This window comes from Mytilus edulis, chromosome 1, assembly GCF_963676685.1.
Source record: "Mytilus edulis chromosome 1, xbMytEdul2.2, whole genome shotgun sequence".
NCBI classification, from domain to species: domain Eukaryota; kingdom Metazoa; phylum Mollusca; class Bivalvia; order Mytilida; family Mytilidae; genus Mytilus; species Mytilus edulis.
Genome location: NC_092344.1, coordinates 104,059,570 through 104,086,425, shown reverse-complemented (window position 1 = coordinate 104,086,425; position 26,856 = coordinate 104,059,570). Strand labels below are relative to the sequence as shown.

The window sequence follows — 26,856 nt, the reverse complement described above, 5'->3', positions numbered from 1 at the left end:
ACAAAACTATATCAAACTGTTATAAAATAAGTAAGTTTGCCATATGTGAGTGACAGGTATATTAGGGTTCATTACATAAGTTGTTATACACATGTAATGATACAAAACTATTTGAATTTCATAGTTTATACAGTAAAACCTATGCCATGTTTGAAGAGACTTTTGTAATGGATAATTTTAAGTATACCTTATAAAATCTTTTAAAATTAGACTAAAAACAAGCTTAATGTATGCAATAAAAAAATCCCATTTTTAAAAGTTGTTCTTAACTTCTAAGCATGAATAAGGCTGCAGCTTAGAACTATTCAGATTAAAAAAAAAAGATGTGCAGATGGAGATGTAATCAATCATAAAATCACATCTTAAATCAATTACCGATGACAATTCATCCTAACTGGACAATAGCAGTCAGACACTGGACCTTGTTAACTGGTCGATTGGAATACAACAATTGGACATTGATGATGTTTACATCAGGGTGTAGACCACAATAAAAGTGGACAAACATTTGATGTTGGTCACACCTGCATATTAGTAACTTGTATGATTGAACAGTATTTGATTTTATAGTTTGGTCAGTAAGTGATAAAGGAAGGTCATTCTCGGCTAGAGAAACATCTGTTTGTATCAGTCAGATAACTGGGTATGGGGTAGATGTATGACTGACAAGATCACATGGACATTCATACAAATAGGACTGTTGTCAAAGGAATAGATAATATAGCCTTGTAAAACCAAAAACTATTATGCAATATCTCCTAGTTGTTCAAAATTGTTATCATTTTGAAATTTTGGCATACAATAAAAGTGTCATTGCACAAGTTTTGGTGAATAGTGTCCCTTAAAGACTATTAATAGGACTAGATTGGCAGTATAACATTCTAATTATTACAATATTCACCAAGATTATCCCAATAAGCCTACTTCATACTTTGATTGCAAAATCTGACAATGACTTTTAATCAATATAAAATGACTAATGTATCTTGAAGAAAAAGTCTTATTTCTATTATCCTTGAAAACAACATTGCTGATGTCATACAATAGATTGATGTGCACTTCTTTATGTAATATGTATAAATATACATTGTAATGGATAGTAAGGGCATCAACCTCTTATTACACAACCTCCCAAAAAAACTAACACTTACACAAAGATAGAGCTGCTTTAAAACTAATCAACAAAGTCTTTTTATTTCCCTCTCCATTAGTCCTATTTAGGTATTCTAATTCTATATTCTTAAATTGTTTATTGTAAGTTTGAGGGGTATCTTGTAGCACCAATCAATCAAAATTTAAAATCGGTATTTAAGGTCAAATACAATATGTATAAAGCAACATGTAGAACAGGATCTGCATATCCTTCCAGAGCACCTGAACCCCAGGTTATGGTGGAAGTAGTTAAATTAAGCCCAAGTTATGGTGGAAGTAGTTAAATTAACCCCAGGTTATGGTGGAAGTAGTTAAATTAACCCCAGGTTATGGTGGAAGTAGTTAAATTAAGCCCAAGTTATGGTGGAAGTAGTTAAATTAAGCCCAGGTTATGGTGGAAGTAGTTAAATTAAGCCCAGGTTATGGTGGAAGTAGTTAAATTAAGCCCAGGTTATAATGGAAGTAGTTAAATTAACCCCAGGGTGGAAGTAGTTAAATTAAGCCCAGGTTATGGTAGAAGTAGTTAAATTAAGCCCAGGTTATGGTGGAAGTAGTTAATTTAAGCCCAGGTTATGGTGGAAGTAGTTAAATTAAGCCAAGGTTATGGTGGAAGTAGTTAAATTAACTCCAGGTTATGGTGGAAGTAGTTAAATTAAGCCCAGGTTATGGTGGAAGTAGTTAAATTAACCCCAGGTTATGGTGGAAGTAGTTAAATTAACCACAGGTTATGGTGGAAGTAGTTAAATTAACCCCAGGTTATGGTGGAAGTAGTTAAATTAGGCCCAGGTTATGGTGGAAGTAGTTAAATTAAGCCAAGGTTATGGTGGAAGTAGTTAATTTAAGCCCAGGTTATGGTGGAAGTAGTTAAATTAACCCCAGGTTATGGTGGAAGTAGTTAAATTAAGCCCAGGTTATGGTGGAAGTAGTTAAATTAAGCCAAGGTTATGGTGGAAGTAGTTAATTTAAGCCCAGTTTATGGTGGAAGTAGTTAAATTAACCACAGGTTATGGTGGAAGTAGTTAAATTAAGCCCAGGTTGTGGTGGAAGTAGTTAAATTAAGCCAAGGTTATGGTGGAAGTAGTTAATTTAAGCCCAGGTTATTGTGGAAGTAGTTAAATTAAGCCCAGGTTATGGTGGAAGTAGTTAAATTAAGCCCAGGTTATGGTGAAAGTAGTTAATTTAAGCCCAGGTTATGGTGGAAGTAGTTAAATTAAGCCCAGGTTATGGTGGAAGTAGTTAAATAAAGCCCAGGTTATGGTGGAAGTAGTTAAATTAAGCCAAGGTTATGGTGGAAGTAGTTAATTTAAGCCCAGGTTATGGTGGAAGTAGTGGTGCTCAATCTTTAGTTTTCTATATAGTGTTGTTTTATAATGTTGTTTATCTTTCCACTGTTTTTCACCATGAATATAAAACATTACCTAGACAATCCTTGAGAAAAAAATAAATAACACTTTCTCAAAATACTTTGCAAGGGTTAATACATGATATTTTTGGATATCCCATTGTAAATATATATTTATAGTTACTAGTTACTTATCCTTGTTTTTCATAGACAATGTGTTGTCAGTTTTCGACTGATGTTATATCATATACCATTGTTATGAGTTAGCATTACTTAACATTGATTCTGGAGATGTACTCCATTTAATATAAAAACGGATCAATAAGTACACACTCCTAACTGAATGCTTAAGCAATACTTCAACACTTACCTAAAGTATCACATTTTTTGGGCGCCCGACAAATATCTTGTCTGAAAAATACAAAAACAGAATTTTGGTATAGTTACCCATTTATCATTGGAAGAACTCGATTAATAATAAAATAAATTCTAATGTGTAATAATGATCAACCTTATAATACTATTTGATAGGCTCTGAAATATTATTCAATACAGTTAATGAAATAACAATATTATTCTAATAAAAGTTACAACTGTTGCATTCACATGCTCACAAATAGTTCTTTCAAAAGCTATGTGTATGCTGCATTGCTCTATTCAGGAACCATGAACAATATATTTTTTGTTTCATTTATTGACAAATAGCTACAACCAAGTTAAATAAATAATAGAAATACAATGCTGGCATAACAATTTCAAAGTCATGATTCAAGCAATGACAACATTCCATGAATGAACTTTGCAACTTAAACGTTTCTCCAGAAATAAGTCTGAGAAAAATCTTCCAGCTAGCATATATATAGGCATACCATCAAAAGTACATGTTCTGCCAAGAAAAAAACTAGGGAAACTGTCATGGGACAAAAAAACAGAACAAAATATTCTACTGACTACAAGCCAACTGTTTCAGTTAAAGCAACAAAAACATGAAATCAAAGACACCATCTCAAACAGAGTTGGATCATGGATCAGAGAAGACACGTAATTAACCCATTAATGATGGAAATTAGGTTACAATTCTTTATGCTAGGTGGGTTAATAGATTTAACAGGATCACCCAAGATCTGTAAAACTTTAGATCTCAATAATCTGTGACAAGTCATCATCATCATTATGATATAACTGTATTGTATTCCCAGCTATATTGATGACTTTCTTGTCCTTTTCAAACTTGTCACATTGCACTGTAAAACAAGTGAAAAAGTACAAATCAACATACAATCTTCTAATATCATCCTATCCATTGAGAATACAATACAACCATGGTGTAGCTGTCTATCTGCTGTTAATTACAGTGCATACCTACAGCCTACTTCAAAGGGAACATCGATGACCAGGCAAATTCTGTAATGACATGTAATTATAACAGCCACTACTAACGACAATTAATAAGAAAAAATACAATTCCTGGCCAATCGTAAAGCATTAGTATAGTATAAGTGTAATGTATCATCTTATGTCAACTGATAAATCATAGTTCAAGAAAAATGCTAAAATCTTGAATGAGAATATTATAAACTGCTTAGCCATAAGAATGATATATAGCATGAAAATACTATGGTACTTGTTCCTGGTTTACTTCAAGTACCACAACACAAACACAGGTCCAGTCTAAACAGACCTCAATGTTCATTCAGGGTTTTCACAAAATATAGAAGTTTGGGATCTTCACTGAATTGTATGATCATGGAAGAATTTCATCATTTTACTTCCATGGTATGATATAGTAGCTTTGATTTAACCAAGTATATGCTTCACATGAAGTCTGGCAGAAAGGACAATGAACTGTTTACATTGCAAAACAAATCACAAAACAAATCACCTGCACAGCTGAAATTGCTTAAACCTAATAAATTTCGTCAAAATACATTTACAACCAAATTATGTAATTTCTTGGTATAAGTTTAATTTCTTTAATTTTTTTCATTAAGTAACTGAACACAGAAAAGTAAGAAGCTGGATATATTGATGTATAATACCTCAATCATTCATCTCTAAAGGAAGGTCTATAAACATGAAAGGACCGGCTGAAGTGATCATAATAAACATAATTTACCCCCTCTGGTGGCTAATTACTTTGGTAAAGCAATCAAACACAATGGATATGTAAAACATGTTAACTAAGCGCTTATATGACGTCAAACTACATCTACAATATAAAACTATCCTAAATGATGTGTTACGATGATCAGTAGCTTGAAAAGCCATCGATTCTTTATTCCTGAAAAAACAACTAGTCAAGTACTCTGCATAGTTTTTCAAAGAGGTTAATGACAGAATATCATTGCCCATTGTGAACTTACTTAAACCACACAACAATTAACCCTAATGCACTAAGCATGTAACAACCATCTATTGTGAGTTTAGTTTCAAAGGGGTTGTTTGGTTTATTGCAAGTCAAATGGACCAACTTTAGAAAATATTTTTAGAAACATTCCATTTTTTTCATGCAAAATGGCCAATTTTTTTCTTTTAACATTACCTGGTAGGTAAACTAAGGTACATTCTGAGGTACATTTTAGTTTTAAGTGCAATGTCAGTTCCTGGTTAACAAAGTGTAAACAAGGAGTTTCTATGACAATATTATGCCAAATAGTTTTTATCAAAGATTTAGTCAGGTATAATTTCATATGATAATTATCCAAATCATAAGAACATTCCTTAATTTCTGCCACAACATTTTTGAAAACATGTACTGTAAGATATAATATGCACTGATCAAAGAGGTATGATGTCAGTAATATTTTGATCATAGTACTGTTGTCTGCAAAACACTTCAAGAAGATTCACATCTATAAAGCATGCTGTTTACCAATTTGTAATATGGCAAAAAATCTAACTTTCTGTATGACAAAATCAAATGGATTGTACACAAGAAATGTTTTTCTGTACACAAGAAAAGTTTCTCTGGACACAAGAAAAGTTTTGAAAAAATGTCCATGTCCAAAAGTTAGAACAGAAGGACAAAATATCAGAAATATAAATGTGTTTCTATAGCGAATTAAATTTTATTCAAACACTATATGACCTCACAAGTACAAAGAAATAAATGTCTGAATGTTGTTGTTTTTCTTCATGTCAAAATGTTTTTTGCTTGTATAATGACATAACTTTCAACAAAAAAGATGTTATTTCTTTACCAAGTACAGCAGGAATTTTTACAATCGTTCTACCATACTTGCCTTGCTAAACATAAAGGACTAAACATTCCCAACCTATAATGAGCACATACTTTGATAACATTTGCACCATATATTTTAGAAAGTGCTATCTTACTTTAAATCTTCCATTTATTTTGAATTTATTAGATTTATCTTGTCAATGTTATATAAAATGTCTGATTTTAGGTAATACCTTCATTTAAAAACAAATGATTTACAATGATATATGCATGCAGCGCAGATTTACTGCACAATGAAAGACATTATAAATATTTTAAAAATACATTTTTCAAATAGTGTTGAAAAGAAGAGATTTGATAAAAATGTAAGCATCAAATTTATCCAAAGTTCCGTATAATTCAGGAAAAGTAAGGTCAGGGAATTTAAAGCTTTTCGAGTTAATATCAAAATCAAAATCTTTACATATTCAAGGCTCAGTAATTTACTGAAGTTAATGTGAAAAGTTTAACATGATCTAGCATAGTACCAAACATCAAGATCTTAACTTTCCATAAGAATTGCCTTGTTATCAATAATGATAATAAACTGATTAGTTTTTTGTATGTTACAATTCATTAAGAAAAACATTATTATTGCTTTCTCCTATTTATAGCTTATAACATAAATAACACAGGCTGTTACATATTTATATATTATTTGTAACATGTAAATGTATATAACTTTTAATTAAAATCTAGTCATTAAAATGAAAATGAATATCACCATTAGTATAAAATAAGGAGATGTGGTATGATTTCCAATGAGGCAACTATGGTACCAGCCAGAGTTCAGGGTGTGGATTTAAGCAAGTCCATTCAAGTTACACAAGTTTTCTTCTCTTGCATACAAAAATTCCATTTTTAACTATTTAAAATATGTCAAAGAGAAAACAACCTGACCAAAGAGCAGAAAACAGCCAAAGGCCACCAGTGGGTCATAACGCAGCATATTTGTAACCTTGAGGTAAGTTATTGGCCTTTGGTCTCAAGTTTTTCATTCATGTCTATGATTCATAATAAGCATAATCCTGTCTCCTCAAATATTGTCATATTGTCATATTTAGAAAGATTACAAATCTTCCATCCCTTATTCATCCAACAAACTCTGGATCAATGTCCGGCCATTGCGATTGGATAGGATGGTAACTGGATACAAAATATGAAATGAAAATATGATGCATATGATAAGCGATGGTAAATAAACAAACATGTAAAGCCAAAGGTCCACAGGTGATTATCCGGACATCACAGACTCCATAAACAAAAACCATAACAAAATATGGTATAAATGACAGTATAAAACAACTAAATAAAAATAAAATGATGACAACATATCTTAAATCAGGAGTCCTGTTTCTGGGTTCAGTAGCCAGTTGATGAAGAACTATGTAAACTAGATTGTCCAGTTTCTGAGGTCAGTAACCATAGAACAAAATGTGGACAGAGCACTTACCTCATTTTTACTTTGCTCTGTATGGGATTTCAGAGTTCCAAAAAGCAAGCTCATTAAACGGATAGTAGCTACAATTTTCATTAAAATTACTTTTTTAATCTATATGCCGGATTTTGTACAAAAAGTAAAATAATTATGATTAAAACAATTACTGGTTACGTTCCATTAAGCATTTAGAAGCTTTTTAACGTTTGACACCTACATTTATTTATTATCTATAGATGATAATTTGATGTTAAGCCCAACCCTTATTCATATGACCTTTACTCTTCAGTTCCCAATGCGCAATCGCACATTGTGCCTCGAAGGGAAAATGGTCGAACAGGGGAATGTTATCGCGGAAATGGTACGTGAATTTACAGTTTCAGCGAGAAAAGAAACAAAAAAGAGGTGCAGACAAGTTATTGTAAATCAAAAATAAAAAACGTCGATGAGATCGGTCATTAAAATCACTCAAAACACCTGCGACGCAGGCAAAGTCAAACAGAAGTAGCCGACGGTTTGCGTAATGTTTACATTTCTTAAATTTTCCAGATCACATGAAAAAAATTCTCAACGTGTTCATAATTGTCAAAAATATGTTTATAAATTACGGGCAGTAATCTCCCACCTTAGAAGAAATTATAAATCAACTTCCTAAACTTTAATATTATTCTTGAAGTGTATCCTTCATGGAGGCCCCGATTTAACACACAAACACGTGTATACATTACCAGCATGGTCTGGTCATACAAACGTAATAACAAGTGTATAATATCACCATTGTTGGAGAATCTTGGGTTGGAATAATATGCCGGTATTTGTTATATTTTTTATTTACATAATTTGATAAATGGCGTCAAATATGTATGTTTAATATAGAATAATTATCAAATATGTAAGAAAACAAAAAGCACGTGTTCGTATCTATATATATATCTTGGTTAGCTCACTCGCTATGTCGGCAAAGTTCGGGAAGTAAACCCGATGCATAATTAATGAGATGAATAGGCACACAACACGATATGAATTATCAATTATTAACACTTCTGTAGTTTATGAAAACATTCTAGCGATCTTATTGCTTATATTTAGTACATATCTTTGATTTTAGCAGCTTTAAAACTTGTTCATAATGTTGTCAAAATCGTAGCTACTATCCCTTTAAATGATGATATACCTTCATTTCTGTGATACAGATATCATGCAGCAAGCCTGACTACCTGGTCTTTTATCGGTGCTAATTATTAACAAAATAACCAATCAACATTACAGCCAAACAAATGATGATGGTAAAAAAGTATAAGTATAATTGCTGAAAGGCAACCTGCCTATGTCATTATGAATGAAGTTAATGAAGTTAGACCAGTCAATGAACATTGGCCTAAAAAGAATGTGTGTTGGTCATTGTCCCTAGATGTGTAACTTGTGGTGTAAATATCAACCGGACATGATGCCTTATCATAAAGTACTGGACTGTGTGGTCCAGTCAGTTACATCAAGTGGAGGAAAAATAGATTTTCTTGAATCGGTCAATCAGTAACTGGTGACATTCTATGTCCCGAGGATGTTACTAGAGCAACAGGTGTGAAAGTACATCGACACTAACTTCATTCATAAATCCTAGTTAAATAATAGTAACTTTATATATATAGCCATTGGTCTCAATCTGATGCATACAATCATTTAGTAACAAAGTTCTTATGATCAAAAAGAAAAAAAAACAAGCTTTTACAATTGCAGACTTCAAGGCTTTTACACAAGTAAAGGTATTTCAGACAATAAGAGTCCCTAACTAAAGACAATTTTAATATCTGCATATATGAAGATCTAAATTTTGCTGACCAACAAAAAAGTTTAATAATTGAATTGAAAAAAATGAGACTCCACCGAAATGTTCTAGATAAAAATTTGTGTACAATTAATTAAAAATTTACTAAATCAATCTTATTCTCCGAAGGGAAAAACACTTTGGGCTAGTATATCTGGGACAGACTGGGCCCTACTCATCCAATGGCCTACTGTTTAGCAGTCTGAATTATTCAGATAGCTTAGTATGAATGCTCAATAAGAATGCACTTGATAATACAATGTACTTCAAACATAGAAAATTAATTTGTAGGCAGTAAGGTTCCAACCCATGATCCTCCTTTAAACCTTTTCACGAAAGTGATAATAATAAAAATTATATAATACTTTTAAGGTCAACAAGTAAATTTTATAAAGTTATAATTTGACTGACCGATTTAATTTATCAAATTTTGAGATAGTATTCAAACTGAAAATGCCCACTGATCTGAATTTAAACATATTATCACATACTCAATAAAATATTAATACTATGAAACAGAATCTATACACAGTCCCAGTAAATAGTGATTATTTGTTCAATGAAGTTGTAATGGGACATTAAACTGTTTAAATATTGTGTCTATCTCAATGGAAATAACAAACTTATATTTAAATGAATGAATAGAAATACAAAGCTATTGGAATTTGTACTACAATTTATACAATTTATACATCAGCAGTTTTCTCACTTACTATTGTACCTCATTATCGTTAATATACATTGATGAATGAAAGCAGCGTCCTCAACTAATTCCTCGTTCAGATCTGACCTAGAGGAATATTGGCAAATGGTCATATGACAAGAAAGCATTAAGGACTTAAGCCCTCATATAACTTGTTAAGGAAAGATTACTTTATGTGTTAAACATAGTGCACTTCTAATAGCATGCCTATGTATAGCTGTAACTGTCGACCAAAATGTATTAAACAATGTCATAGCTTACCCATGATACAGTGGTGACATACTTTTATAATTGTTGTCATTTAGGTGTTTATTTGACAAAGTTTACATATCTTTGCTGCAAATACAGAACTGATAAAAATTTTAGCCTGGAAGTTTTAAAGTAATATAATTTTTTCAACATAAAAAACTTACAGACTATGCAAAGGATAAAAAGACAGGCAGAAAAACAATAGTGTATAGTCATGGTTTCAATAAATAGATCTACATGCTCGATATAACCTAGAAACCGTTGTTGTTAACATGGAACCTGTAGTTAATAGACAAAACAGCAGAGGAAAACATACTAATTTATTTGACTTAGTGCTGGCCAAACATAATAACATTAATTGCATGTCTGAACTATAAAAAAATAACAGGTTATCTTTTCTGTTCCTAATCATAGTACTAATACAAAGGTTCTCATGCTTTAACAACTTCTTTGATTCCATTTTTAAAACCTTTGTCTATGACAGTTTATTTCTTACATATTTCTTTCAACTCTACTGTTGTGCAAAATAATGACTTTTCATTTGTACTTTATACTATTCCTGTATCTCTAGACCCCCCAAAAACCAACAGAAATAGCTTAATAAACCTTTATCTCGTTTCAAAAAAGTTAATTATTTTTATTTTATTAATAAAGGGACCATTAGGACAATTAAAATAAGAAAACAGGAAGACTATTAAGAGCTAAACAAATACTTTGTGATATAAGTTATGCCTAGCAGTGAAAGTCATGCATAGAGAAAGAACTAACTAAGGAATTTCTAGTTATATATAAGTTGTGATACTGTAATTAACATCCACCAAGGGTTCCATTGCTTTAAAAATGTATTTTGATTCTCTCATGTCTGATTTAGCAAAGAGAGCATACATATATAGACAATAACTGTTTAGTGTCTTTAAATATCAGCTGTATTTGTACGAGGCTAGGAAACAAGGTGTATGCGAGCTTTTAGCGAGCTACTACACCTGTTTCGAGCCGAGTACAAATACAGCTGATATTTAAAGACACTAAACAGTTATTGTCTTTATCCTGCAATTAATTCTGTATATTGTTTGTGTTTTGGAAGACACAAAAACTAACATATTTAGCATTTATTTGCGATTTGTAATCCCTTGAGGCCCGCGTAGTAATATCAAAATCACACATTACGCTGAAGACGGGTTCCCAAAAAAAGAATCTCGAATGTTCAACAATAATGCATCGCTCAAGTTGAATAATTATCTATTTTAACATAACAACTTATTTCAACAGTAAAAACAAATAACAAAACATTGTTTAATTTGAAACAGAAGTGTACGAGTTGTCCTACGCTTCAGACTTGACATTCACTAAACATGCATGCTGAAATTGACATGGTTGATTTTGTAACACAATTATACACATTCAAGTTCTGAAATCGACAATTTTCATCGTCATTGGAATGCAACTGGAATACACATTCTGAGGTCACATAGGTTCAAACAATACTCAGTCCGGCAGTGGGCGGAGCTTTAAAGCGATATCTGTATAGTATACAGATACAGCATAGCGATATCTGTCGGGCTGTATCTGTATAGTAGGACACCCAATTGCAGGATAAAAAGAAATAAAGATAAAATCGTAACTCTTTCAATGCAACCTAATGTTGGTTTGGTCTTTCGTACTATGCAGTATTTTTGGCAATTTCTGTAATAAATTTTCATGCATTATTAATTATCATGGGTTCATGTATCATGGGTTTGTGAGCAAAAAACAAACATTCATCATTTCAATAAGGACCCTTAATATTGAACGTCCAGCATTGTCCATCTCCTCCATGGTTTATGTTACTAGATATACATCAGGTAACAATAGAACTGTTAGGAAGGAAAGTTTGTCATTTCTGGCACTATCAGTACATCTACACTGTCATTTTCTTGTAGTAAAGTTACACTGACTTATTATTTCTCCTTTACTGTCAATTATAAAACAATTTTCATCTATTATTCTCTGATGTCTTGTTGGGAGATCTCCACTCCTACCATTATATTGTGTTTCAAACATCATTTTCTCAGTTTAACATGCTTTCTCGTCTATCTTTCTTCGTCACTTAAATAATTTGTCTTAAAACTTGTCTCCAATGACCTGTCCACCTATATCTTATTTTTATAAAAGAGATTGACCAATTATCATCTATAACTAATTACTGTTTAAGGTTTCAATTGTAAGAAAGCTAGTGTAGATATTAACAGGTCATTGGTTTAAAAAAGGACTGATATATCACCTGAACTTAATTGAACCTGAATGTTCCTACCACCATATGGATAGAAACACATGTATCAATGATTCAATCAGGTCGGTTACAAGTTAAATTCTGTGTGCAGTAAAGTAGAAAAGTAAAATATAAAAGGATTGCAATGAGTTTATCCCAGTAACAGTTACAGACTGGTGCTATCATCAGAGGATTATACAATAAAACAGATACAGTATCAGGTCTCAATAGACCCATGCTGTGATCTTTATGATGTAACGACAAAATCCTCTTAAATTAGCAAGTTTTAATGGTAAGAATGCTTTTACAACCAATTATCCTAGAGACAACATTTAATCTCATATAAAAAAAAAATTGTACAACTTATTGTTTTCTTCTGTTAAAGGAGAACACACAGGAAGATCCTTTTTTTGAACAAGGATTTCATATGCACCAAAGTTGCCATGCAAATGTTAAGTTTAGGTATTAGGGTAAAATTTCAGCTATTTTCTAATTTTGTCATTTCAGTGGGATTGAATAAGTTTTTTTTTCTTCTTACTAACATCAACTTCAAAATTACACAACAACCTGAGTAATAGGAACAGAAGCTAAACAGTATAATCTCTTGACACCGAATCGTGTCAGAAAATGTCAACAAACTATGTAAGATTTCATCAACATGTCTGCTAGTATCAGATGAAGTCTGAAGAAAAAAATGTTTCCAATCAAAAACATCAGAGACATAAACTTTGTAACATTTGACTTAAAAGTTGTGTTAACATTCTCTGATGTTATTTAACTTTGTAAATATTGATGAGCAAAGTGGTGACTGCTGCTTGGCCATGTCAATGTGGGCCTTCAAGGGAGAACCAATGAAAAATTCCCTGCTGAAATATAAGTAGACATTACTTCTATCAAAAGATTTTTTTCTCCAGTTTCAAATACAGAACACTTTTTCTTTGTTCATTCTTTTTTCTACATTTTGTAAAACCAGATCCCTCCATGAACATGACGAACCCTCAAATTTTTGTTCAATACAGGATAAGTCATAGATCCAGTAATTGTGTGGCTATAAGAACAGAAATCATACCAATAAAAGGAATTAGAAAAACATTTGAGTACTAGTACTATTATACACCTCATTTACACTGATCAAATGACTAAATTAATGACTTCATAATTCTTTTTTAATTTTAATATTTTTGAAAGTATAATTACACATCAAGCATGAACACATCAAGCATGATTGTCATGGCAAACTTATGATACATTTTTTTTTATATTTGAAGCTAAAGAGATTTACAAAACTTTTAAATATTTTTAACTAAACTGATTTTGCATTCTTTTTAAATATCTTAATGTGATATGTATCAACCAAATAATTTGTATAGTTCTCACTTCATTTCTCCACAAAACACCTGTGATTTTTGAAGCACATCTTTTTTTAAATGAAAAGAAAATAAATAAGTTACTTAGAGAAGTGTCAAATATTTCTTTCATCTTAAGTTATTGTCATTATAATGATTTATGCATAGTGGCATGCCAAAAATATCACAAAAATGCACACTGAAGGGTAATGCATGATGTAAACTTTTATAATTCTGTAACAAAGATTTTACCAATTTCACATATGACTAAGAATAATGACTGATATTTATGCGGTCACAATCTCACAGCAAACAGATAAAGACCATCTTTGAACTCTAGAAGCAAGTACAATGTAGAAACAAACTAAAACTGTAGTCTGTAGATTGCATCACTTAGAATTCTTTGGCTGTTACCTTGATGATAATGACAAACATTGGTAAAAATGTATAGAAATTATGCAGTATCCATGTTAAAAATAATTACTTAAAATAATACAGTGTAGGTCAAAAGTTCATACAAGCAAAAGCGCATTCATGATATCTCTCTCTTAAAGTCCAAAATAGTCCTTATAAAATAGTGATTTCTGATATCCTCATTGTAATTTCAAATAAGTTATTTCCATGCAGAGAAGTACTGGTATTTGGCATTAATAACAGTCTTAGAGTTTAATTGATGTTAATCCTTGAGATATATCCCACTGTATTTCACACAAAGCTCTGCATTGCAGCCAACATTTGTTTACGCACAAATGGAAATAAATTGCTTTAGATAAAAAAAATATACAGTAAAATTTATTATTCTAAAATTGGGTTTCAGAAAAGGGCTATAAAGAAGAGCATCTTATGATTTTTGCACATTTTTCCAACAGAATGTTTCAAATTCTTCGCAAATAGTGTAAATAGTGTTGTTGTTAAACTCTGAATACTGTAGGGTCACCATAAGTTCTAATGCTATTAAAAATATAGATATCATTTCATATGTCAAATAAGGTTGACTTCAACTTTTACAGACATTTTATCTAAAATAAATTGGTGTTTAATTGGGTTTCAAAAGTGCTTGACATGTCTAGGACAGGATAAATCTATTAATCATCATATCATAATAGTCTCATCTTCATTACTAAATTTGTCCTATTATTTCCATGTACAGTAAAACCAGGAACAAACAAGTGAATTTACACAGTATGATGTAATGTTGACCAAGATGCTGGCTTGACAGATATTTTTTAGGATTAACGGATATTTTTGTGACAAAACATTTCCCAACACAGCAACAACATTCCATACAGAGGGATCAATTGAGAAGTTATTACCAAAACATTATGGCACAATGTGACCTGTCTCTCACAGTGAATTGTCATTAATCACAACTTATCTACCTACTGTTTGCTCCTGCTTATCAAATTCCTAAGAATTACATGGATCACAGACACATACTGATAACTTCTTCATTATATTATCATCATCTACTTGATCATTTTAATCATTAACTCAGTTTTCTTATACTATACTGTACTGCTTACACAGCATATTTCCACAACTTCAGTCTCTATTGCAATATTCAATGTTTGCATCTTGAAATTTGATTGGCTGTTTTTAAAATTTGATGACATAAAATTTTGAATTAATGTTCTCAAAAATATGTTTGACATTCACAACTACATCTAAAATCAAACTTTTGTGCATTTTAACAATTTCATGAAATGGAAACAAAACTGTATATTTCAATACTTTCTGCATCAATTTGCAGTTTGCATGCACATTTCAAAGTTATTATAAGTTAGAGGTTGTTATATGTCACAAGTTGAAAATATGAATATTTATGCTTTGATTGTTTGAACATTTTGATAAGGACAATCAAAGTCATCCAAACATGAATTTGTGTGAATGTTTTGAATCTTTAAATATCAATGATTCATGTGCTTATCCCTATAATATGTTTTGAATTTTGACAACACTTTATTCTTAAGAACACCAATATAGCTTCTGTTCAGTCTCTTAAAAGGACACTTCTGTAGTTTAAATACAGTATAGGTTTATGTGTTTATGTAGTACGAAGACCTCCTGATTGGTTAGCAAGTTAAAATAACAAACAGTTTTTCAACATTGGAATTCTTTTATCATTTTTTTCATTTTGCCACTTTGAGGGTCTCATTCAGAAACTTAAAAAGTCAAAGCTATTTTTTATAGTGTTACAATACACCCAAACAAATGAGTCATTAAAGCTGTACCAAGTACTTTGAAGTACAAATTGTGGCCGAAATATTATATTATGAATATTTTTAAATAGTTAATTCAATATCTTGTTTGTTTATATAGAAAAAGAAAAGTTCACTGACCAACATAAATGACCAAAATATGACAAAATCTTGATTTATTAAGTTATAAGTGATTTATAATTTCTAAATTAAGTTGATCTTTTGTACCAAAATTATTTGGATATATACACATTACATGTCTTGTGAAAATTAATTTAAGAATCTGTCAAAATAGAATTTAAGACCTTCACATATATTTGAAAAATGAACTTCTGAACATTCACTCTGATAACTTGCCAAATTTTCAACCAAGAACAAATAAGATTGCTCACTAATCATACATGTACCCAATGTTCATTGGTCAACATGCAAAGGAATTAAAAATGAGTCTCAATTTGGTGTGGCATATATAGAAAAAGTTTGATACCATATTGAAAGAAGCTAGGACTTATAATTTCTAAAAAAAAATGTGACAAAAATGTCATATTCATGTATAATGCATGACATAATAGAAACGTAAGTTTTTGTCAAAGAGAAAGCAGAACTTCAAAGGAGCTGAATGTGGGTCATACTAAATGATATAAACAAATTAAAGTTGGGGTCATTTACAAATGGAAAACAACTATTACTTGGAGGAGTTGCTTAGATAATGCAACAAAAAGTGTCTTCAGTGTAGACAAACTGTATGGTGACTTGTGACTGGTGAAGGCATCAAATCAATCAATAAATCAACTTCAACACTACAATTCTATAATGGTACTTTTTATAAATACCGCCTACCAATAACTGTGCTTGTATTTTGGGGTCTCTGACAGCTAAGATTAACACCTTTATTCTTTGATTTAAAGCTATCAATTCAAACCTAATCTGAATGTTCTTCAATAAAATACAAACTTGAAAAGAAATCGAATTTCTTTAAACAGACAAGTGTTTGAACAGATAAAACTGGGAAAATAATTTACAACTGTTTTGTGAAGAATGTAGTATTGATGATGGGGATTAGCAGCAACAAGGACAAGATTCAGTGTTTGAATTAACCATATCCAAAGTCAACAATAGTAGATTTCATATCTAAACACATTAACCAGGATTATACCGACCAGGTGAGAGAAGGTGAAACTCAATTGTTACTTTGTAAAATACCACACATTGATCAAACACTCCAGTCAACAAATGTCACTTTCACCATGGCTTATAATCACATCAAACTGTACTACTGTAGAAGATTTATAGGCCTTGTTATTGCAAATCGACTGTCATCCTCAAATATAGCATGCTCTGCACTTTCCAGAATTTCTAAAGACAATTGTTTGCAATTCACCAGTTTATATATGTGGTATGATTGCCAATGAGACAACTCTCCACAAGAGACCAAATGACACAGAAATTAAAACTATAGTTCATAGTGTAGTCCTGGCCAAATATCAGAGGACTAGATAAATTATTCTTAAGTTTGAAAAAAACCCACTATGTTAATGTTATTCTAAAACTACGTTTATATCAAAATCATCATCTTTTCATAATGATCAACTCAGCAAAAAAATCTTATATGTAATACAGTGATCAAAGTTACTAATTACATCTTAATCTTATTGCAATCTCTTATTAAAAACCACAAAAAACAACCTATAAAGAGTGACTTTCCTTAAAGATGATCTGAAACTTGATGACAAATGATTCGAAAGCATCCAGCTAAGTTAAACAAAATATGTATCATTTATTGTACATCTTGTAGAATGTGTAATGGCTACAATTTCAATAGTAACTGAGATTTATTATAAGGACATAAAACATAGATGAAAGGAAGAAGATATATTAAGATTTCACATAAGATAACTTTTATGTCCAAATTAAATGAGATGTGTAACTGCAGTTCTATAGTTTTTGAAGATCATACTGTGCAAGGTTTGCAACATTTTATTGTGCATATATTTGAGCAAACAAATTAAAATTTTGTTTTTATACAAGAACGTCATCAAGATACTATATATCCAAAGAATGTTTATTGTGATGATGCTCGAAATATTTTACATAAAACATTAAAAAAAATATTAAAAATATTTTGAAGTCATAATATAATATTTTTATACAAAATGTTAATGATCACTACTTGTCAAGGAGAGGTCAAAATATATATAGGTCATCTCATGTCCTTGTATATGTTACTCTGCATACTAAAATACACGAGATTTGATAAATTCCTAGTTATGACAAATTATCTATACCATGTCTTCAATATAGCAATGATGGAACACTTTTTGAAAATAACCAAAATGAGAAAAAGCTAAACAGTAAACTTTTGACTTTGACTTCATTGGTATCTTCTAACATGTCCTTTTACATGGCTTAACTTATCACTTAGCTGAACGTTTGTCTTATATTTGTTCAAAGAGTGGAAGAATTACATGTATTTCTTTCTACATAGAACATCCTTTGAGGGAAGATGGGTCTTTTAATCTTAATTTGATGATCTTGTTACAAGAGCAGGGAGGCTTGTTTATCACATTACAATTTTGTATTGATGTAAATCTATAATTATCATGTTTTTAAGAGGTCATTAATTGATTACTTAGTTATTAGGAATATGATAAGCTCTGTCAGGATTCACACTAAAGCTGATTCTACCAACATGATTTACTGTCATAACCAGTTTATTCTATAGAGGTTTAATAACAGCTACTAGGTGCACAAAACAATACTCTAAGCTTAGCCATGGAAAAGAAGCCTCTTGGCCTAGTCATGAGAAACAAAAGTCCTAGATCAGTCATAAATAAAATTCTTAGCTATACAATGGAAAACAACCTTAGCTCAAATATGGAAACAAAGCAGAGTAAAACACATTATTTTTAAGCCATGGAAAACAAAACAAAGCACTTGGCTAAGTCATGAAAATAAAGGGGAAAAAAATAAAAAGCATTTAATAAAAAAAACCTGAATAAAAATGTGAAATGTGACATCCCACATGCATTTTTCCTAAATAAACGACTGGAGTTTTCTTTATTTTACCCACATAGTGTTCTATAATAACATAATCATTGCCAATCATTAGAAATCCTCCATTCAAGTATGAAAAAATATATGATTGATTATATAAGCTTTCTTTCTGTACCTACCTAGACAATTTCTAATTTAGAAAAAAAAATGACGTACATCAACAAGAATAGCAGCCAAAATAAAGGTATGATTTCTACATTAACAGACTTCTGGTGTCTGAAAATTCCAATTATTCAATTACAAAATGGTAAGAAGATTTGGTAATGCCAATAGTCATGATAGTGAACAAACAACTGTTTTCTTAATCAATATGACATTTGATCGTGTGAAAATCAGTCTGATTACCCAACAGGTACCCTTTTCATTGATGAAAATGCAATCTCAACAGATTTCACCACCATTTATAAACATGACTGCATCAACCGACCCAAAACTGTCTTCTTATCACCTTTCATTAAATACTAATCATCATCTTCTTTCAAAGGAAAAGAAAGAGCAAGGAAAATTAACTCACTGAATTTCTGCCAATTTTTGGGGAAACCTTCATTCACTATCAAATAATTACACCAAAAATAATTTCAACAACAAAATTTATCTAGGGTAAAATATTTACTATAATCTATATTTACTTTAAGTAAAGGTCAACATTACGCTATTCCTAAGTTTAAAAACTGCACACATATCTATAAAAAAATATTCACAAAACTTGAAACCTTTGAAGCCAAACCTTTCATGTTTGCCTTGATGGGATCTACCATGATTTGTGGTGATGTCATATGATTGTGCTGATGTCATCTATGTTTGTGATGATGTCATCTATATTTGTGCTGATGGAATAGGTTTCAAAGCAAACAACAAAATTTCACTTGTTGGCATTTGAAAATTAATGGAGACAGTTTTATGGTTTAAAAGTGGTAAAATATTTATGACTTTGTAGAATTCTAAAGATACAGCACAAATGGTCAAAAATGATTTATATTTGTTAAAAAAAAAATCTCCGTAAATATAAGGTATTGTTTGAATGCCCTCCTGTTTGATGACTTTATAAAACACTTACAAATATCAAGTATGCATATCAAGACTATCAAGTCTTCCTAGATGATCTACAGGAAAGTAAAGACCACAGTAGTGGCAATTTTGTGGTTTTAACTGCTATTATTTCTTCATACCAACGTATGCAATTAGGAATAATTCACAGGTGGAAATTCACTTCATCTTATATAAAATTGCTATTTAATACTGAAGGTTTATGAACTGCAGTGTACAAAATATGGATAACCGATCAAGATCAGGCAATTCAATGTTATTTACAAATCGCTTAGACTAAATCTGTCAGCATTGTGTTGATGACCTTTGGCACTTATTTTCTGCAACTGCTGATTTTCTCTTTCTCAAAGCAAAGGCTTAGGAAATTGAGCATTTCTCATGCGGTATTCCACCACACATAAGTCTTAACAGTAAGAACACAATCCAGAGCAACAAAACAATTCCAACATTCTCATTCAGCAGCTAATTCAATTATTCCTATCTCCTCAAAATATTCAAAAAGATAAGGATAACTACAATGATTTCTACCAATATATAACATGCTTCTCAAGCTGTGAATAATAAATCTCAAGTCACCCAATCCAAGAGAAACAGCAGGATCCTTTACAATAAAACAAGTTTTGGTGTGATCTCCTAAAGAGAAAAGAGACAAGTAATATTTCAAAAAGAATACTGACCTCCTCTATAACTTTCAAAATATATCTACAGATAGTTGAATAAACTATTGATCAAAACTTCCAATTACCTCTATGCTGATGTGGGTAGGTACTGTCTCCATATAGTACTGGCTCATGGACTATTGTACAGCTTGACTAATAGTCAATATATATGGTGTACTGCACAGTGGGAGATTCATGTGGGGGTGGAGAGGGTACGGTAGTTCAACCCTGTTTGACCAGAAAAGACCAATTTCTGTGTACATAAAATCTCAAAAGCATGTTTCTTTTTACCACTAAAGATTATAACCCCCTTCCCTGAAAACCCTGGATCCACCCCTGCTGCAGTTGAAAGGAGTAACTTAGATAAAAAGACATTTTGGAAAAGTAGTAAAACATACTTTTTTCATGGATCAGAGCAAGGCTAGATTGATTTTAAATTATTGTTAAAATATTACACTGTGAAATTTTGGAATTGTCTGTTAAATATTTTAGTAAAAAATATTCCATAGAAAAAATATAAGGTTTAATATGGCTTCATTTATGAAATTCATGACAGATGCCAATCTCTTACAATAATTTCAAAATATCTGAGAGAAAGTTTGGTATCCCCAGAAAAACCTGGTGTTATAAGTAGGATTTATAATCCACTCAAATGGACATGTCACTAGTTACAAATCTGACAGGTTAGTCCACCCTTAATTATCATTGTGATAAGCAGAATACTTTCCATGGTATATTGTATCTAGGGATATGGATTATAATATCTTACGAGGATTACCATCAATTCTTTAAATTTTGTGGTTATTACGCCCTTCTCATGTCCATAAAGATGGTCTAAGGGTCACTAACCTATTTTTCTGACCGAAAAACTTAATGCCAAAGAAATGCCATAAGAAACAGACACAGATTTCTGTTAAATTTTCATTGACTTATGTTCCTTTTATTACAAAAAACAATTCTTCAACGTTATCAACCTCTAATTAGGGTTGAGGTCTTTAGCCTTGTAACAAGAACGTACTTATTACAGCATAAAATTTCTTATCTTAATCAGCATTAGTTTTCACACATTTTTATTTTCATCTTTCTTTTATAATAAAGCCTGTATATCAGCACAGACAAGAATCATTGAAACATAAATTTCCGATAAAATACCCCTGATTTTTATACAGTCGTGATTTATACTAGGGTAAGATTTCAATCGGAAGGTGTGAAAAATCTAATATTGTTAAGAGGTGGACAACTGAGTCAGTGACCCAACAATAAATGTCAGTGAACTAAAGAAAGGAGAAAATGACCAATTGAATTTTCTGAAAACACAATAAAATTGGAATTTATTGATTCCTATAATTCGGTCATGAAATATAAGCCACTGTATATCAGATCAGTGAAATAAAAGGTAATATAGTATCTTAAGAAAGGCAACTAACCGGAGAGCCTCTTATAGAAAAAGACTGTGTTCTACAAAATCACTATTAATTTTCTCAACATTTCTCAGAAACATAGAACAGACTCAAATTAGGCTGCATATTCACAAACAATATCTGCATCAACATTAATAACATCTCAATACAAAACACATTGTTTTCTTTCAATCAGAAACCAATGTATAATTCAATCTGTGATAGTTCATGACTCCAACTAAAAAAATATCTGGTATGTTTCTTATTCATCAGACAGTCTTGTCGTTGAAACTTATTCACAGAAAACAAAATACAGATCATTGATTACTGACAATAAACAGGCTTTATTTCAGTCCATATTTAGGGAAGCTGGACATGCATAAATTGAAAAGTATGGAAAACAAAGAATCAGTTTTCTTTTTCCATTAAACTACATGTATATCCCCTTTTTATGCAATGCTTAGCAATAGACGTTTGGTATAAATAAGTTTCATGTTTTTATATGCAACAATATTCAAATTTTATTACTATTAGACAGTACAGGAATGCTAAATCAAAATATGATAAATTTTTTCCCAAAATGTTGTGACCTTACCATTTGCCCATTGACATTTTAACACCTTGCAATGTCATTAGAACTATAATGATAATACCATATACAATTTTATAATAGGTCAATCAAGGACATGTATGTATCTGGTCATAAACAATAAGGATTGTTTTTAAATTTAGCTATGTATGTATAGTAAGTACTATACAGAAATTAATTTCTTAAACTCCTTAAGTTTTGTTTCCACCAATCAAAGAAATAAGCTATATATCTATACCAGACACATAAAATAAAGCAAGACAAATCTCACTGACCCAGCACAGGTTATGTTGCAAAACAAACCACCTGTTTTATGATCTATAAATTTACACTAACAACTTTTTTATCAATCATATATTTAGTACCAGTGAAGTACCTGACCAGGTTTCGGAAGAAAATTGACCATCCAACTGTTATGATGTCCATCATAACACACTGACAACTTCTTAATCAAATCATAATGTCAGATGTAAACTTCAAAGGCTACTGGCCATCCACCATTGCAATCATGTGCAACAAAAGCATTTATTTCAAAACAAAGCCAAACAATCTGCCAATCAGAGAGTCTTGTTTTCTCATTATTGAGATATTAAATAAATACTGGTAATCAAAAGTATCCATTAGTCTGATGTACAAATGTAAATACTCAGACAGACAATATATTTTATGGACAAAATATGGTCCAAACTTCACCATTTATTCATCTGTAATTGTTGAATAGAAACATACTCAATCTAAAATATCATAATAAACCAGATATATGGTTAAAACTTACTATAAAATTACTCTCAACTTGTTGTAACTTGTATTGCAATTTTACACAGTTCAAAAACCCATGTTTAGACAAATAAACATTGATAATCATTTTGCCTGTAAGACTTGCCTACATCTGTCCAACACTTAGCTGTTAGTAAAACTGCAGTGTCATAATGTCTACATGGTGACCATCTTGCTTAAAAAGCTTGCCTGCCTAAATCTGTACTAACACTTACCTTTCCAAGTAATACTGCAGTGTCATAATGATATATGATCATCTCTATGGTAACCATCTTGCCTACAAGTCTTGCTTGCTTAAATCTTGCAAACACTTACCTTGTAAGTAATACTGCAGTATCATAATGATATGGATGATCATCTGTGTGGTAAGAATCTTGTCTACAAATCTTGCCTGCCTGAATCTATTCTAACCCTTACCTGGTAAGTAATACTGCAGTATCATAATGATATGGATGATCATCGCTATCTTCATTCTGTATATGCTGCCACTTGCAAAATTCTTCCAATGTTTTGTGTGCATTTGTTGATATTTTAGGTCCATTCTACAAAACAATTAAACCAAACATTAAATATATATGTTTTCCACAGTCAGAAGCAACAAGGAAATAGATATCTCTAAGTATCTTAAATAATTACCAACCCATTATTCATGACACATTTAATGGGATGTCCCACTAGCACTAGATTGGACTTCAACTTCATCAAAAGCTACCTTGAACAAAAACTTAAACCTGAAGCGTGACAGACAGACAGACAAATTGACGGACAAACAAACATATGGACGAATGAACAGACAGACGAATGGACGAACACACAGACAAAATTTATTATGCTACTACGTGGGGCAAAAACTCCAGGTTTACAAAAAGAAAGGTGAGATTACTTATGGAAGTATAAACCAATCTGAGCCACACGTTCAAAGACGTATCAGCTACATTTCAATACAATAATTTTTACTATAAAGACTGATCCCAAAGAGAAACAAGAAATTCAACTCTTGACTAGACAGTGAACTAAACAGTCAAAACAAGATTAAGGATTATATCCTCACAACTCAGGTGATACTATATCAAAAACTATGTACTAAGTTAATTTCATAAATAATACATACATAATCAGTTTGATTTAAATAGACAACAAAAACAGAAATATTTTGCTAAAATCGTAATGAATGAATAAACTTGGTATGGAATCTGCCTGAGGACAATCCAGATGTTTATAACACATTAAATAGAACCTGGTACAAAACAGTACAAAACTACTTGATCTGAAACTCACACACACACGTCTTTTATAGGTACAAAATATAGATTAAGACGCAAAATTTCTCATATTAATGTTTAAATCTATGTTAAAAATGTCAACTTATGTCCATAAAGTAATTTATACCTTGCTTTAAAATGCTTTAAAACATCCTGGAATTTCAATTTAGGTTATCATGATAAAAGATCATTATCATAGTTTAAAGGTCACATTTTATGCTGTTGGTCATTTTAAACATTTTAAAAAAAATTATTTAATAAATTTGATTAATTCTGTTCAATTCTGGTGTTTTTATTTGTTATTTTGTTATTTTGTTATTTTTTATGAGAGTTCTTTAAAAATATTATCAGTAATTGATTCTGCATTTAAGTCATTTGAACCTTATTATCATATCATGTAGTTGAGTCTCCCTTTTCTTCACTGTAAAAAATAAAATATCAAAAGTGTGTACCACAGGAAACACTCACAAATATTGTGTATACTGATAAGTTTAAAGATGTAATTAATTTCAAGTTATTTCTTTTTTTAAATTGACACACTCTGACAGTTAATGTTTGGTAATTAGTTATTTAGATATCTTTAAGTGTTATAACAACCTCCAAATATGTCAGACAGCAACCAAAGACATTACATGCTAGAGCTTTGGGTAAGGTCCATAAAGAATGCGGCTGGGTAAAACCTGTTGTGAGCTTTCAACCCTCCCACTAATCCAAGCTTCATTAACTTTGCAATAATCAAAGCGCAATCTTAATATCCTACTGATATATGAAGCAAAATCGTTTTCCTCATTTAAATGATATTTTAAGAAAAATGTTGTGTAATAAATACATATAATTAGTGATCTCTACGATAAAAAAATATAACTATATCACTAAAAAGGTATGAAAATTAGATATCATCCTATGATGTATAAAATCATTAAGATCTTTAAAAGATCAGTTTTTTTTTCTCCTGATGACAACCTAATTATAAGTCAAACTGTAAACAGTCACGTAACTTTACTATGAATGTACTTTAAGGCTGACTCAGCACAACTTTAGTATCTCTATTAGAACACCAAAATAAACTCAAAATGATCCTTTTAGAACTTTATTAGAAAACTTGACATTAAATTGATACATAATTTACAACCTAGATTAATCTTATCAAATATATGGATTCGATAACTTATTGTTAAGCGAAACTTGAAGATTCAAATTTCAAATCATTTTCATTCTTCAATACCTATGATAAATTTCATTCTTCTTAAACAATTTTAACTATTTTACCAAAAATTTAGAAAGAAACTCAATTAGTTGAGAGGAACTCGATATTCCAAAGTCCCAATTCATAACTAACAGATTTCTTCACAATAATAATAATTCTACTATCTGTCACTGTTGTAGAACACTATTTCTAAACAGAGTAGAATTACTAGAATAAGCTTTGTAAAAATTTTCATCATATTATCTGTGGTTTACAAATAAAAATGTATTTTCATTTTTTTAAAGGCATGTTTATAACTCAGTGAACCAAAAATCATCTAAATGTAATTTACATTATTAAACGTTACATAAATTAATAATCATTCATAAAAATCCATCTTATTCAAAGTGTAACTTTTAAATTTGTAAAGAGACTCTAAATATGGAACATATTGCTAATAAAAGAAGTATTCAGCTTAAAATGATTAAAGACTATCATTAAATATATCAGGTTTTGTTGGATTTATCATAAAAGACCAATATATTTTGGAAAAAAGATATCAGTCAGTGGGCCCACCTAAACAAAATGGTATAATTTGCCTATAATGCAAGACCCAGACTAATATAATAGCATTTAACCTATAGTATTATGTACATATATTACGGAATGTCTTTTTACTCCTTGGATCAACATGATAAAAGAAAACTGATCGTAGATCGTATATTAGACGTATAATCCTGTTTTCTCTAATGCTGATGTCAGGGATCTAACTTAAAGGTACGGAAAATAATCGCCAATTCTAGCCTCATGAACAGATAACAATCAGACCATTTTTCAGTCTGGAGAATATAATAAAACAATAAGACTAAAAGGAAATGTCACCTTAGATGTGCAACCACAAGTAAAATGGGAATTTAAGACCCACCAGATTCGTAACAGCATTTACCTGTATAAATATATCAAAGAGATACCTGTGTTTATAAAAACTGGTGTAGGTTACATTTGTCTACATTTAGTTTACTGGTGCATCACTTAATATGAAACTTACACCTTTGATTAAAACTCTTTTAGTGACAGAGATGTGTAAAAGTTGACTCCAGGCAAAACCGACGATAATATTTTAAATGGGTAGTACTGAACCTGTATCAAAGTAATAATCAC

General features: G+C 30.9%; 1 protein-coding gene across 3 annotated transcripts in view; it reads right to left on the bottom strand.

Annotated features, from left to right (window-relative positions):
• LOC139516746 (A disintegrin and metalloproteinase with thrombospondin motifs 9-like) overlaps nt 1-26,856 on the bottom strand; it is a 116,197-nt gene that overhangs the window by 56,656 nt on the left and 32,685 nt on the right. For 2 of the 3 annotated variants that reach the window (XM_071307034.1, XM_071307041.1), the window contains 2 exons: nt 23,665-23,789; nt 2,865-2,905 (listed from right to left, as the gene is read on the bottom strand). In XM_071307034.1, coding sequence (XP_071163135.1) covers nt 2,865-2,905; nt 23,665-23,789 — 166 coding nt within the window. Of the gene's footprint in view, nt 1-2,864; nt 2,906-23,562; nt 23,599-23,664; nt 23,790-26,856 lie in introns of those variants that run through there. The other variant, XM_071307050.1, reaches the window with a different exon arrangement.